The sequence below is a fragment of the Mirounga leonina genome, unplaced genomic scaffold, assembly GCF_011800145.1.
Source record: "Mirounga leonina isolate KUSES-001 unplaced genomic scaffold, KU_Mleo_1.0 Mir_54, whole genome shotgun sequence".
Taxonomy (NCBI): domain Eukaryota; kingdom Metazoa; phylum Chordata; class Mammalia; order Carnivora; family Phocidae; genus Mirounga; species Mirounga leonina.
In genome coordinates, this window is record NW_023270812.1 from 3,317,264 (window position 1) to 3,332,995 (window position 15,732).

The 15,732-nt window shown below is 50.8% G+C and overlaps 1 protein-coding gene across 2 annotated transcripts in view; it reads left to right on the plus strand.

The window, feature by feature from the left end:
* The window catches only part of LOC118001841 (synaptotagmin-like protein 3), a 94,615-nt gene that overhangs the window by 48,634 nt on the left and 30,249 nt on the right, over positions 1-15,732 (plus strand). For both annotated transcript variants that reach the window (XM_034992003.1, XM_034992005.1), the window contains 3 exons: positions 7,916-7,967; positions 9,575-9,644; positions 12,267-12,339. In XM_034992003.1, coding sequence (XP_034847894.1) covers positions 7,916-7,967; positions 9,575-9,644; positions 12,267-12,339 — 195 coding nt within the window. The remainder of the gene's footprint in view (positions 1-7,915; positions 7,968-9,574; positions 9,645-12,266; positions 12,340-15,732) is intronic.

Sequence of the window (15,732 nt, forward strand, 5' to 3'; positions counted from 1 at the left end):
TTCTTGTCTATTGAAGTCCCGTGCCCATTTGAAAAATTGGGTTATTTTGTTTGTTTCTGGATAAAGAAGAAGAAAGCCAGAAGACTCACACTTCCCGATTTCCAAACTTACTACAAAGCTACAGTAATCCAAATGCGGTGGCATGGGCTTGGGAACAGGCAGAGAGACCAATGGAATGGCCTAGAGAACCCAGAAGAAACTCTTGCACATGTGGTCAGATGACTTCGAACAAGGGTGCCAATATCATTCAAGGGGGAAGGATCAGTCTTTTTAATAAATGGTGCCAGAAAGACTGGATATTCACAAATGAGAGAAATTAACTCAAAATGGACAACAGACCCAAAACTATAGAGCTCTTAGAAGAAAAACACAGAGGGAAAGATGACATTGGCTTTGACGATGATTTTTCAGATGTGATGCCAAAGGCAGAGCACCAGAAGGAAAATGGGCAAATGAGGCTACATCAAAATGAAAAGCTTGTGCATCAAAGGACACTGTCAACAGAGTAAAAAGGCGACCCATGGAAGGGAGGAAAATATTTGCAAATCACATATCTGATAAGGGATTAATATCCAAAATCTTTAGGAAAGAGAACTCCTAAACCCTACATTCAATTTTTAGCGAAAATCAAAGGACGCAGGAAGGCAGTCTACATTCTGTTGTCCCCAGGTCCTCAACAAGCCTGGCTGGTGGTTTTGTCAGCCCTAGGCGTATCTTTGTGGAAGAGTTACTGCCCAGCTCCTGGTGACTATTATTAACGTGGAAGCCATCCAGAATTTCTGCTGATAGAATATAGGGAGTTTAATTAAGGAGAAAAAATTATCTTTCTCTCTTGCAACTAAGCAGAAGAGTAATGTCTCATAGCAGAAGGACACTGGCTGAGAGAGATTTTTCTGCCAACAGGATTATAAATCGACTACTATTAATTTTTGTTCTCCTGGAAGGCATTAGTTGCTGATTCACAGTTGTGCACTTTATCTTCTTTCATCCTGGGGCAGTGCCTTAGCCCTACTGCTTTAAGCTCAGAGCTTCTCTAAGGACTAAAATATATTTTAAAATGGCTCTGGATTCTACTCCAAAACCATTTATGACAGGATATGATGATTATATGCTGAGGGATTTCTAGGTCAAATTTTTTGAGACATTTTCCATTTTATGTATGTGAGCCAAAAAAAATTGGTTTAAAACTTTATTGTGCTAGGGATTTTTTTCTTTCCTATTAAAGAAAAAAGTCCTAAAACACACCGTAATTGTCCAGTACCCCCTGCAAATCCTGGTTTGATTGATTGATTGATTGAGTGATTTGTTTGTTTATTTTCACCTCCTGGTTTTATTCATCTTTTCTAGAATTTCGAGGATACTCAAGCGCCAGTGTGGACCAGCTATTAGGACTGTCACATACAGTTGAGCAGGTTGAGCACTGTACTAGGGAGCCACCGCTCAGGGGGCACAGTTCACATCGTAGACATCTGAGACTTGTGTGTTTATTATGATGATTTTTCTGGAAGAATCAGCAAACTGTGTTGTTCTAACAAAATCCATATATTACAACCAACTCCTAGGGGTAGACAAAATTATCTTGAGGAAGGGGCACGTTTGCGTCGTTCACAGGGAGGTTCTATGTGGGGTCGCCCCACCTGTCTTTTGCTTTGGGTCACACCTGGAATTCTAGAGTGTGGTTTCCTACCTGGGATGCTGCTTCCCCTCCAGGGGCACCAGCAGACGGGTGGTCACGGGTCAGGCCACCCTCCTGTTCGATGGTCTTTTAGCTCCCCAACTGGATCCCACATGGCTGTACGGTTGTGTAGGACTTCTCTAACAAGGGGTTTCTGTGGGGCCTTACGGTCTAGCAGGGGAGGTTAATGGTGATGTCTTGGAAGAAGAATAACACACAGATCCCAGAGTTCAGGACGTGAGGCTGCTTGGCCACCGGACAAGATGATTTGCTGTTGGCTGCGTTGCACTGAGGCTGCTCTGGGCCCGCCTCACCTGAGTGGGAAGAGTCTGGGTAGCAGGGCCTGTCCTCCAGGGCACTGGCAGGTTGCAGTGAGTGTGCAGTGAGCTCGCTCGCCGGGAGTGACAATGGAGCCTGGCTAAGATGAGCATCCGTTCTGTAGGAGTTTTTGTGAGCGCCTGAAATGAGGTACCTCATCCCTATTCTTTTTCGATGGAGAAGTAGTCCATAGATAGATAATGACTTGTCACAGACATGTGTGTGCCAGATGCAGGACGGGTGTTGGATCTAGAAACCGCAGCTGTGCTCCGTGGTGTGCACGGATCTGTACAGGACCGGGAGCTCCTGGGTGTGAGCAGAACTTGTGTCTTCCTTATCTCTGTGAAGTGCTCCCGTGCTTTCGACACGGTGGATGTGAACGAATGGGTGAGTCACATGTAAGCCAGGTCATGAAAAAATAGTGACCTCCTTTTTTTTTAAAAGATTTATTTATTTATTTATTTTTATTTTTTATTTTTTTTAAAGATTTTATTTATTTATTCATGAGAGACAGAGAGAGAGAGAGGCAGAGGGAGAAGCAGGCTCCCAAGGAGCTCGGGAGCCCGATGTGGGACTCGATCCCAGGACCCTGGGATCATGATCTGAGCCGAAAGCAGATGCTTAACCATCTGAGCCACCCAGGTGCCCTTATTTATTTATTTTAGAGAGCGCCAACAAGCGTGAGAAGTGGGGAGGGGCAGAGGGAGAGAGAATCTCAAGCAGACTCCCCGCTGAGCACACAGCCTTACGTGGGGCTCGATCTCACGACCCTGAGATCACGACCTGTGCCGAAATCAGAGTCGGACGCTTAACCGACTGGTGCCCCGATGACCTTCTTTTCACACATACTTGGTCGTACGGTTCAAATGAGGAGGTAATGCTTTGTGTTAAAATAGTTCTGGTTGCTGTTGTTGCATTTATAACCCCCACCCCCGCACGACATACTCTGGTGGTGCTGGCGACACCAATAGGCGTAAGAGGAGACCTGTGTCCTCGGGGTGCTCTCCGCCTGGTCGGGGAGACCAACACAGATGCACACAATGACAGCGAAGCCAGAGGGCTGGTAGAGAAGTGTGCACGGCAGTGCGTGAGGACAGCTCGGGTCCCGGAGGATAAACCACTGGCAGCCACGGGCACATGAGCAAGGAGCATGGAAGAGGAGAGTCTAGTGGGCACCGGGCATCTTCACCAGCACCTCCGAATGGGACGGGGGTACGTACTCTGAGTGGCGGAAGGAGACCCCGGAGAGGCATGCAGGGCCTGAAGCATAGAGGACCTTGTCGGCCCTTCCATGGGGCTGCTGGAACCAGCCCTGGAAAGTACTGGCGGCTCCGACCAGCGGAAGTGTGTTCCTGTCTCACTGTTCTGGGGGCTGCGAGTCCAAAATCCAGGCTCGGGGGACCACGCTGCCCCTGCCAGCGCCAGCGGAGGGTCTTTCCCGCCTCTCGTAGCTTCGGTTGCTTCTCTGCCATCCTTGGCAACCGTTGGCTTGTGGACACATCACTCCAGTCTCTGCTTATGTTGTCACATGGCCGTGTTCACTTCCTCTTCCCTGTGTGCGTGTCTACCTCTGTGTCCAGATTTTCCCTTTTTATAAGGACACCAGTCATATTGTGTTGGCGCCCATCCCAACGACCCCCCCAGCTTGCTCCACCAAGACACTCCAAATAAGGTCACAGTCACAGGTGCTAAAGCTTAGGACTTCAGGGCACCCAGGTGGCTCAGTCGGTTAAGCGTCTGACTCTTGATTTTGGCTCAGATCATGATCTCAGGGTTGTGGGATTGAGCCCCGTGTCGAACTCCGTGCTCGGCGGGGAGTCTGCTTGAGATTCTCTCCCTCTGTCCCTCCCCAGTTCTCATGCCTGTTCGCGCTCTCTCTAAAATAAATAAATCTTAAAAAAAAAAAAAAAGATTAGGACTTCAACATGTCTTTTCAGGGGATACAACTCAATGCATAGCAGCCTTGGATGCTGGTCAAGGAAGTTCATTCACAGAACAACTTGTCGTATCCACGTAGACAGGGAGCTGCAAGCCAAGGACGGCTTCTCCTTCTCCTGTGCTCTGCGTGGGGGACGCTGCAGGGGGGAGGGAGCAGGCTAGGAGAGAAAGGGGAGCCCGAGAGGGGCAGGGACGGTGCTCACACCCAGGGCTGGATGCCCCAATCCCGGTGCACGGGCTTGGTCCCTTGATTTATGTGGCCTGAGATACCCAGGACAAATAGAAAGCATGTCTAAAATGAAGAATCTCAGCATTTTCTGGGCATTGGCCATTGGTTTATAAGTGGTTGTTTCTCCCCTTGCTTTTTTTTTAAATTTTTTAAAAAAATTATTTATTTATTTATTTGAGAGAGAGAGAGAGAGAGAGAGAGAGAGAGAGAAACAGCATGAGAGGGAATAGGATCAGAGGGAGAAGCAGGCTCCCCGCTGAGCTGGGAGCCCGATGTGGGACTCGATCCCAGGACTCCAGGATCATGACCTGAGCCGAAGGCAGTCGCTTAACCGACTGAGCCACCCAGGCGCCCTCCCCTTGCTTTTTATTATGAACATTTTCCCTCGTGAGGAAAGTAGAGAGAATGGGAGACTCCCGCGTACCAGTCACCGCTCCCCCCTACCTTGTGTGTGTCCGGCTTTGTAGGCAAGTCATGGTGCGAAAGGCAGGTTTGTCATTTGTATGTATTTTGTCATTACAAAATGTCCCCGAGCCTCAGTTTTCGTTGATAAAATTGAGATGACACCTGGAGACAACCCAAGAAGCAAAGGCACATGGAGCCCTGCGCCTAGCGCAGTGCAGTCTGCTGCTGACCAACGGTGGCCGCACCTTCTCGAACGTGCTCTGGAAGCCTGGACTCTGCCGACCCACAGCTGCTCCTCCGCCCAGCCTCTGGCCCAATGAGGCAGCCAGAGCGGCACAGCGGGGCCCCTGCTTCAGACACCCCGCCTCTCAGGACGCCTGGGAGGGCATCCTTTTCTCCGCGTTTCCTCCCCGTGGTTACATGCATGGTTATTTTATTTATTTTTTTTTTGGAGAGAGAGAGTGTGAGATGGAGCAGGGGGAGGAGAGGCGGAGGGAGAGAATCTCAGGCCGACTCTGTGCCGAGCGTGGAGCCCAATGTGGGGCTCAGTCCCACGACCCTGAGATGGTGACCTGAGCCGAGATCAATAGTCCGAGCCCAGGGCTGAGCCACCCAGGCGCCCCTGTGCCGTGCATTGTTATGTTCACGAAAAGTCAGTAGGGCTTTTGAAGGAAGCCTCTGATAAGAAACAAGTGAGGGAATAGAGGAGGAAGCAACATGGAAATAAACAGGGCAGCGCTTCCCAAACTTCAGCGAACGGACCTCGATTCTGTGCAGCGGGGCTGGGCCCAGGACTCGGCATTGTTGACAAGCTCCCAGCTGGGACTGCGGTGCTGCCCACACTTGGAATAGCAACGATATGGGGGTGCAGTAGGACCCGAGGGCCAAACCTGCCCGTTTTTCTATGTCCTGTGAGTTAAGAATGAGTTTTACATTTTGGAATTGTCAAAATAGTTGCAACCTGTAAAAAAGCCATGAAATTCAAATTTCAATGTCCACCAAGTTTTATTGGGGCACAGACATGCCCACTCTTTATTTTTTTATTTAATTTAATTTAAAATTTTTTTAAAGATTTTATTTATTCATAAGAGACAGAGAGAGAGAGAGAGGCAGAGGGAGAAGCAGGCTCCCCACTGAGCAGGGAACCTGATGTGCGACTTGATCCCAGGACCCTGGGATCATGACCTGAGCCGAAGGCAGACGCTCAACCATCTGAGCCACCCAGGCGCCCTATTTTTTTTTAAATTTTATTTTAAAATTTTATTTAAATTCAGTTAACTAACATACAGTGTGTTACTAGTTTCAGAGGTGGAGTTGGGTGATTCATCAGCGGCACGTAACCCCCAGTGCGCATTCCGTCACGTGCCCTCCCCAGTGCCCATCACCCAGGTATCCCATCCCCCCGCCTCCCCTCCAGCGACCCTAATGCTGTGCATGGCTGCTGTCACAGCGGCAGAGGACAGAGACTGTGTAGAGCCCAGAACACTTGTCTCTGCGGAGGGGGTTTGCGGAGCCCACAGCGCGGCCGGCCAGGCCCGATGCGGCCAGCAGGGGGCAGCAGAGAGCCGTTTGTGGCCAGGCCTTCGCGGGGACCTCAGGAGGGGTATTGGGAAATGGGGTGTCGGGGGACTAAGCTGAAACTGAAGATGGAGGTAGGGGCCTGAGGTAGAAATGCCCAGGCAGTGGGCGCTAGGAGGTGAGGTGGGGGTAAGTGGGAGTAAGTAGACAATGTCTATGCAGGCAGGGAAGCCGGGCTGGAGAGGGGGCGCCAGGGGCGCGTGTGGAGGCCCCGGGACGCTGCATGGGGCTTGGACTTTGGGCAATGGCAGTAAGGGGTCACTGAAGAGCTTTCGGCAGTAGAACGATAGCATCGATGAGGGGGTGCGCTGTGCCTGGTGGCTGTGCCTTGGGGACACTGTCACCACAATCCAGGGACAAGATGCTGAGCGTCTGAGCAGACAGGTGGGCGGGAAGGGAGCCACAAGCCGACGCCCAGGAGGGCTCCGACCTCGCTGTCCCCTGTTGGGGTCCGCCTTTTCACCCAGGACACCCTGGATACACAGTGTCTCTAGTTTTTCTTTTTCTTTGCCTTGCTTTTTTCTGCTTTCATGACAACCGACCGTGAAGCAGTTCGGGGTCGTTCTCTTTTTCTTCTGGCCTCGCGGTTTTCTTTCCAGTGGCTCCTCGGGTGTGGGTTCTGCAGGTGCCCCTCTCGGCCTGTGGGGCTGCCCTTCTGATCCGCCTTAGAGAAGCCTTAGTGGGGGCGGGGAGGGCTCACGGACGCCTTCCAGAATCTGGTGAACACCATCATCCACCCCCGCCCCCAAATGCACACAGACAGGGAGACTCAGAGCTTGACATGTGAGTTCGGGGCTCACACACTCCCTGAGGCCGGCTCCAGTTAGGAAGCCCTCCCCTGGGGGTCAGCTTCCTCCTAGCTTTAGGGTTCGGGCCTTGATATCAGAGCCGCTTACCTCCCTCCTCCCCTCCCCCCCCGCTCCCCCCCGCCTGCCAAAGTCCTCCCTGCCCTGCTTCTCCTCTGATGGAGGTGATGTGAATATGTATGTCAGTCTTTCTTGGGGGTGGATGAAAACCTTCACACACACCCCACGGGCGCTAGACAGCATGGCAGGCTTGGTGGCTCCCAGCCCTGTGTCGGGCAGGGTGGAGGCGGGCTGGGCAGACTAACCTCTTCCTATGCACTGGGCCAGGAAACATTGTGTTCACAGAACTATGGAGAGTTCTATTTTTGGGGTCTTAATACATCATAAAATCCCCTTGCCTGGAAACAAAAAGAGTACTATATCAGAAGCGGTCTTATTTAGGAAATTATTAGCTTCTACAACTAGAAATAAGTAGATTACATTTTTTAACAGATTAATTTAATCCCCATAACAAGGAATGCTTAAAGGAATATAGTCATGCTATTATTAAATGTTTCCAAAGGACAAATGGAAGCTTGGAAGCTTGGACTGCTTTTCAGATTTTCCAGATTTAGAAAATCTAACCCTACGTCAACTCTTAATAAAAGCAGTCGTTCCCAGCAATTATGTGTATGTATGTGTTTATGTCTGCATTTTTAACAACTTTTGTGGTTGTAGTTTATAGAGCATAAACGTCATCTGTTTTTTAACATATTATATAATTTGTTTTTAGCAAATTTACGGAGTTGTGTGACCATCACCACAGTCGAACTTTAGAGCATTTCTATCACCCCAAGATGGTCTTTTACTTTTTAATTGCAAGAAGTGGTATTAGAAAAATAATAATTTTAATTGATTGCTTCCTGTGTTTGCATCACCAAGGTTGTCTTCTTACTAATGAATGACCTTTGCTGTTATCTCTTCCAGGCAAACACGGGACAGCCGGAGCAAAGCTCTTGCAATCTTATCAGGAGCTGAGGTGAGTGCTGTACGAGGGCAGACCGTCCTGGCCCTCCCCTGGCCTGGGGAAAAAAGGACGCTGAAAGAACTTCTAGATCTCCTGACTTTCAGACGTGGCTGCTCTGGAATGTGACTTTTTTTTTTTTTTTTTTAAATGATAAAGTGCCTGGAAAAGATTGAAACAGAGATCTTTCCAGATTCTTATGAAGGGCCTTCTTGGGAGCTAGCAGAGCAGTTTCTCACTAAAGGTTTTATTTCCTAAATTCTCCTGAAATGTGGTACGAAAATGAGATATTATTTTTGAGGGCATTTTAAATGAAATTCTGAACCAGGCATTTGCTTTTATGAATCATTCGTATCTCCAACATCATGCCTGGTAACTGACTCCTCAGACATCCGTGGAATAAAATTGGCAGCAGTGAGGCATGGTCTGCGAGATGCTAACTTCTTTTTTTTTTAAGATTTTATTTATTTATTTGAGAGAGAGAGAGAAAGCACAAGCAGGGGAGAGGGAGAAGCAGGCTGCCTGCAGAGCAAGGAGCCGGAGGTGCTCGCTCCCAGGACCCCAGGATCATGACCCGAACTGAAGGCAGACGCTTAACTGACTGAGCCACCCAGGCACCCGGAGAGCTAACTTCTTTTTTTTTTTTTTTTGAAGATTTTATTTATTTATTTGAGAGAGTGAGAATGAGAGAGAGAGAGAGAGAGAGCACATGAGGGGGAGAAGGGTCAGAGGGAGAAGCAGACTCCCTGCTGAGCAGGGAGCCCGATGTGGGACTAGATCCTGGGACCCCAGGATCATGACCTGAGCTGAAGGCAGACACTTAACCGACTGAGCCACCCAGGCGCCCAAGATCTAACTTCTTGATGCAAAATCCTAAACACCTAGCACTCTTGGAGCGAGCAACAATTCACGCACCTGATTGCACCAAATAAATTAAAGTATTACTGAAAGCTCCCCCCGGCTTTTTTTTTGGCCCATTATGAGATTTTCCAGTCTTGGGACTTCATTTTTTTTTTTTTCTCCCCCATCAACTTCTTCTTCTTCTTCTTTTTTAAGATTTTATTTATTTATTTGAGAGAGAGAGAGTGAGTGAGCAGGCATGAGCAGGGGGGAGAGGCAGAGGGACTCAGTCACAACACCCTGGGATCAGGACCTGAGCTGAAGGCAGATGCTTAACGACTGAGCCACCCCGGTGCCCCTCCCCCATCAACTTCTGATGCCTCTCATGCTTGATGTTGGCATGGCGTCTTGGGCACTTCTGTTGGGATTTCTGCTGAGAGAACGCACACGGCCACGGGGGACACACACCTGGTCTGGGCTCTGGAGCGGCCGCGCTACTTGAGACGACATGCGCCGCACACAAGGCTTGGGCACGGGGCAGCTCGGCGCTCATTTGCCGCATCCCGAGACCAGGAAATTGCACCCTGCCTAGAGGAGCAGATCCATGCAGGGCCGCTGGATCCTCTTCTAAAACACGAGGAAGTAAAAGCAAAAAGCAAAAAGCAAAAAAAAAAAAGTCAGAGAACGTGAACGAGAGGATGATGGCGAGTCCCATGCATTTGTAAGACTAATAGTTGGATCATTCATAACCCGTTTTTTATTCCTGTATTTTTCCTTGGCAGCAAAATTTCTGTGGTTCCTCCTACCCCACCTCCTCTGAGCGAAAGCCAATGCAGTAGCAGCTCGAACAGGGTAATGTGTCTGTTCTGTGTGCCTCCCTGGGGAAGGGGCAGTGGGAGAGAGGCAGAGGAAGAACGGGGTCTCAGAGGTTGGGCCAAGGTCGTCGGAGCAAAGGGATCCGCCTGTAGCAGAAGCAGGCCATGGAGGGCGGCAGAGAATGGAGGTCAGAAGTGCTGGGCCTGCCCAGTGTCTGTGCTCCCACTATGCTTTGGGGGCCATGGGATCATCTGCATTAACAATGACTCACCTTCTGTTTGCACCCCACATCCTCACCTGCGCCCCACGTCCTCACCTGCACTCTCTGTCCCCACCTGCACCCCACATCCCCACCTGCACCCCACATCCCTGCCTGTGCCCCACATCCACCCCCTACCACTTTACTCTTGTCATTTTGTTGGCTGTCTTCCTTATGTGTGCCCTGTGCTCTTGAGTGTGGGGGTCTGAATAGGCTGCAGTGTGTTGGGGGTCTCTGGGGATGTGAAGAGAAATAAATACAGGTTGATTCACAGGTGTGTGATTCATAGGTGTGGGAGTGCCTGGTGTGTGTGTGTGTGTGTGTGTGTGTACCTTTTGAGTATTTATAGATGCTAACATAAAATAGGCCAGGACCATTTCTGTCCACAGAAATTAGTGGTGTCATCTTAGAGAAGTTACCTGGATTCCCACTTGGGATATGGAAATAGTTATACTCCTCTGGCTTGCTTCCCAAGGCTGGTGTGAGAAACTAATGAAATAATGTCTGTGCTGGTACTTAGAAACTGTAAAGTGCCATGAAAACACATGGTCTTGATTATTTTCATTATTATTATTCTGTGAATTAAAGAGAGTATATCTGTACATAGAAAGGCATGTTCATGTTCATATGCTAGTGAGAGAGAGAGAGAGTATATTTATTCTTCTTCCAGTTTCAAACTGAGTCCCTGGAATGACCTTCAAAATTCTGCTCCACTTTCTCCTTGAGATTCTAAATCCTCTGAAGTTGTCCCAGCAGGGATGTGCTCAAGACATATTTCCTGGATCGATGGATGGAGGGAGGGATGGATGGATGGATAGAAAGATGTAGGGAGGGAGGGATAGGAGGGAGGGATGGAGGGAAGCAGGGAAGGAGGGAGGGATGGATGGAGGAAGAGGTGGATGGGGGGACTGATGGAGGGAGGGAGGGAGGGATGGATGGAGGGATAGAGGGAGAGAAGAGTGGGTAGAGAGGGGAGGGTGGGATGAATAGAGGGATGAATAGTTAGATGGAGGGATGGATGGTTGGAAGGGTAGAGGGAGGGACAGATAGATGGATGGACAGATGGATGGATGATAGATGATGGATGGATGGAGGGGTGTATGGATGGAGGGATGGATGGATGGAGGGGTATATGAATGGAGGGATGGATGGATGGAGGATAGATGGATGGACAGAGGGGTGGATGGATGGATGGAGGGGTGGATGAGGCAGGGTGTGTGGATGGAGGGATGGATGGACAGAGGGGTGGATGGATGGAGGGATGGATGGATGGATGGATGGATGACGGGTAGATGGATGGATAGATGGAGGGGTGTATGGATGGAGGGATGGGTGGATGGAGGGGTGTATGGATGGAGGGATGGGTGGATGGAGGCATGTATGGATGGAGGAATGGATGGATGGAAGGATGGAGGGAGGGACGGACAGATGGATGGACAGATGGATGACAGATAGATGGATGGTTGGATGGAGGGGTGTATGGAGGGGTATATGGATGGAGGGATGGATGGATGGACGGAGGGGTAGATGGATGGACGGAGGGGTGGATGGATGGACGGAGGGGTGGATGGATGGATGGAGGGGTGGATGGATAGATGGGATGATTGACAGAGGAGTGGATGGATGGAGGGGTGGATGGAGGGATGTATGGATGGAGGGACGGATGGGTGGATGGATGGATGGATGGATGGATGGAGGGGTGGATGGATGGAGGAATCGATGGGTAGATGGGAAGATGGACAGAAGGGTGGATGGAGGGATGTATGGATGGAGGGATGGATGGACGGAGGGGTGGATGGATGGATAGATGGATGGATGGAGGAGTGGATGGAAGGAGGGATGGGGATGGGGATGGGGAGGGATGGAGGGATGGGACTTGAAGGGAAAAGTGACCTCCTTTCTGTCATTTTTGCTTCCTCTTTCTTCTCTCTCCTGCTTAGAGGGGTAGAACTAACTCCTTGGCTCCAAGCTGGTGCTCTGAGCCTGGTACCACCATGGGCCACTGTGTCCTGTGCCCTTTGCCATGTTGGCATCTGCTCTGTGTGGGGTTGGGGTGGGTCATACAAGAGCTGGCTAAGGAAGCAGGAGTCTACCCGAGCATGGCCTGAGCCAGAGAAATGTCGGTCATTATTCCTAGGATGTAGTTGTTACCATGTTACCCCACTGCTGATGCCCCTTGCTGAAATGGGGTGTCAAACCTCAGAGGAAAGAAGCTGAGTAAGAGGGTCCCCTCTCCAGACATGCACACACACACACCTGCATGCACACACACACCCGCACGCATGCACTCTGCTCACACCTGCCAGTGTTTGGGGGGCAGCAGCCTGCAGGCTTCTGGGGCAGACACGAGTCTCCAAATATAACTCTCATTCTCTCTCCTCTGTCTGTTTTAATTACAGGAGCTTGGTCAGTTTAAAGGATTTAATAAATCCGTGGAAAATTTGTTTCTGTCTGTTACCACCCACATGAAAAGTAAGTGGATGCCTCTCCATGTGTTCTCCCCACCACCAGCCAGGCCAGCCAAGCCCACCGGCAAGGGGACCTCTGTCTCCAGCTCCTGGGGACAGCCACAGCCCCGGCCCTTCACCCCTCCACCTGCAGAGCAGGCCTCTGGTCTCCTGGGGGCAGAGGAGACCCCCTTTGGCCCCCTGGACTGGCTCAGTTTACCCCCACTGCTGCCCAAACCTGGCAGAGCTCAGCACGTGGTGGGAAGGAGCCGGCTCGGACCAGTGTGGGCAGGTGCTGCAGCCTCTTCCATGGCCCCACAAAGACGGGGGGTGGGACGGCTCCAGTGAATGAGATCTGGGAGCGAGCTCTCCCGCCAGGCATGGCCCAGTGTCTGTCGTTTGCACGGAACTGCTTGTCCGTTCTTCTTTCCGTCTTGGTCAGTTTATCTTCTTCAATGGGCAGTAATCATGTGATTTGCAGATGCAAGGGACCCAGAACTACCACTGCTTAGAGTCTTGCCTCTTTCAATGTTCTTTCTGCTCATATATTCTTCCCTGTTGATCTTAAACCGCAAACCCGAGAACAGCTCCTGTTCAGGCCTGCAAAGGTGCCCAGAGAGATGGTCCCAGGGTGGGGGGCAGGGGGTCTCAGGCACCCACTCCCTTTCACGGTGCTTCTGTTTGGCTTCTCCCCACGCTGGTGCATAGGGATGGGCTCAGTGTTGTCCCTTGGCCTTGAGACAGTCTTATTACTTGATTTTAATTAGTTCTCCATATTCCCCACGAGCCCTTCTGAGCTGCCTTGAGTGACAACTCAAATCAAAGCACCACTTTTCAGACAAGCAGAAAGGTGACTGTCTCATGAGACAGTCTGTCCCCCTCTGCTTCAGAAAGATGAAGCAGCCGAATTTCGTGCCGCCTGCTTGCTAACAGAGCTCGGAGGTTTAAAGTCACCCCGTTAGTCTGCCTGGCTTTCAGACGACATCTGCCCTCTGTGTGCACCAGCCTTGGACGCGGGTTTCCAGCTGTAACAGCTGCTTGAACTCTGAGCCCCTGGCTCTGTTCCTGCGGCCGCTCTAATTGCCGAGACTTCTCAGCGTCTCTTTCTAGAAGCATAGCCTCTACCCAAATCCATGCGGCTTCTGTGCATCCCCTCCCACCGCCGTATTCTGGAGTCCTGCCTCAGCATTCACTCTGACCTGGTAATCCCTCAGCCAGACACCCAGAGAGGCAGGACACACGTTTTATCTTGTCCCAGGTCACACACCCTCCGACGCATGCTGGGACCCACACACGGGTACGCTTGGATGGCTTACGTACCCATAGCCCCGCCTGGGACAGGCTCACCCGTTTGAGACTCGCCAGTTTAATACCTTGAGCGTAATGATGATGCCATCCATATAAATCAGCAGACCCAGGTGGAGAGCCGGGGCTAATCCCTGGGGGGTGGGGTGGGGGTTCCAAAGAGCAGAGTAGCATCGTGTCTCTGCCATGGGACATGGATTGAACCCCTTAACCTGCGCCCCCTCCCTGTTTGTTAGGCTCTAGTACTTCATGGGATGCCAAACCCTCAGCCCAGAGGCAGGGATGAAAAAACCCAGCTTTCTGGGCCCATGGGAGGGATGGTCTGCCCACCGGCTCTCCCAGGTGCTCCAGGGGCTTCGGGAAGGGGCACAGACTACAGACCCTTCATCCGGTCTCTGCCTCAGGGCGTGCAGCAGGGTGGGGCTGACTCCCTTTTCTTCAGGTCCTCAGCTGGTGGGCACATGTCCCTCTTGATCCTTTGTGCGGCCTGTTTCCTACAGAAGTGGTACAGAGGACAGCCTCTTTCTGGTGTCACCTGGGGTCTCTGGGGGGACGGCTGGAGGGGGCCTTGGCCCGAAGAGTTTGGGAAGCTGCCCCAGGGCTACAACCCCTGGCAGCTGAGGTTGCCCGGGGAAGCCAATCTGGCTGGAAGAAATGAGCAATTCCAGCCCTTTTTATTTTTTTATTTTTTTAAAGATTTTATTTATTTATTTGAGAGAGAGAGTGAGAGAGAGAAAGAGCACAAGAGGGGGGAGCGGGAGAGGGAGAAGCAGACTCCCTGCTGAGCAGGCAGCCTGATGCGGGACTCGATCCTGGGACTCCAGGATCATGACCTGAGCCGAAGGCAGTCGCTTAACCAACTGAGCCACCCACGCGCCCAATTCCAGCCCTTTTTATCATGGCTGCATTTCTAGGAGATTCCAGCACCCTGGCCCTGCTTCGAAGGGGAGGAGGAATAAGAACGTTGATTTTCGCTTCAGGGCCCTTCTGTGCTTCTTGCTGTTAGTTTTCCTTTTCACCCGATAATGCCGATTCCGAGCCTAGTCGTTAGAAGCTGAATAGCTTGGGAGGCACCCCCACCCGCCTTGTCTGTGCACGTAAATGGACCAGATGAAGGCACAGGCTTTGGGGTGAGTGCCAGACAGATGGCAGGGGGAGGCCACCGTCCCCCAAGGTGGGGGCTTCTCCTGCTGGGGCTCTCACACCCTTCGTAGCGGGGCTGGGGTTTGGCGTATGAGGAGTTCATGTTCACCGTCAGCTTCGAGGGTCTGGTGTGTGCCGGGACACTGCTAGCTTCTGGTGCGGAAAGATGCCCCGCGGTTTCCGGAGGGCAGACCTGAGGGCAGTGTGGGCTGTACTGCTCTCACACAGGAGAGGGCCCACACACCCTGGTGGGAAGGAAAATGCCCCGAGGTTCTGGGGGGCAGATGAGGTTCTCCTCTAGAGAGAAGAGACGCTCCGCGGAAGTACGCCCTGGCAGCACATGCAGGAGGTACCCAAGAAATAGCATCTAGGGGAGCGGATCAGGAGACAGGATGCTGTGGAGCCGGGCTGTCCAGTATGCTAACAGCAGGTGGCTCCTGAAATATGGCCTGCCCGAAAAAAGGGTAAAATACGCCAGATTCCGGAAACTTAGTGTTAAAAAAAAAGAGTTAAACATTTCATTAATTGTACAGCACGGGGAAAACAGTAATATCGAAACAATCTTACATGGGGAAGGATGGTAACTAGACTTAGTGGGGTGATCACTTCATAATGTGCACCAGAAACTAGGGTGTATTCTGTGTCCATTACGCAATTAAAAATTTCATTAATTTTCATATTGATTATATATTTTAACACTATTTTGGGTATATTGTGTTACATGAAACACAGTGTTAAAATCAGTCTTATTGTTTCTTTTTTAAATGAGGCTACTAGAAAATTTGAAATGGCATACGTGAGCAACATTATTATCTATTGGAGAGCGCTGCTCGAAAGATAGTTTCAAGGTCATCTTTGAGAGAGACAAGGACCCCGGGGAAAAGGGAAGACGTTTTGGGGGGACAAAATCATCTTTGAGGTGGTTAGCTCGCTTCTGGGTATGGATTTCTTCCTTCTCACTTTATTCACC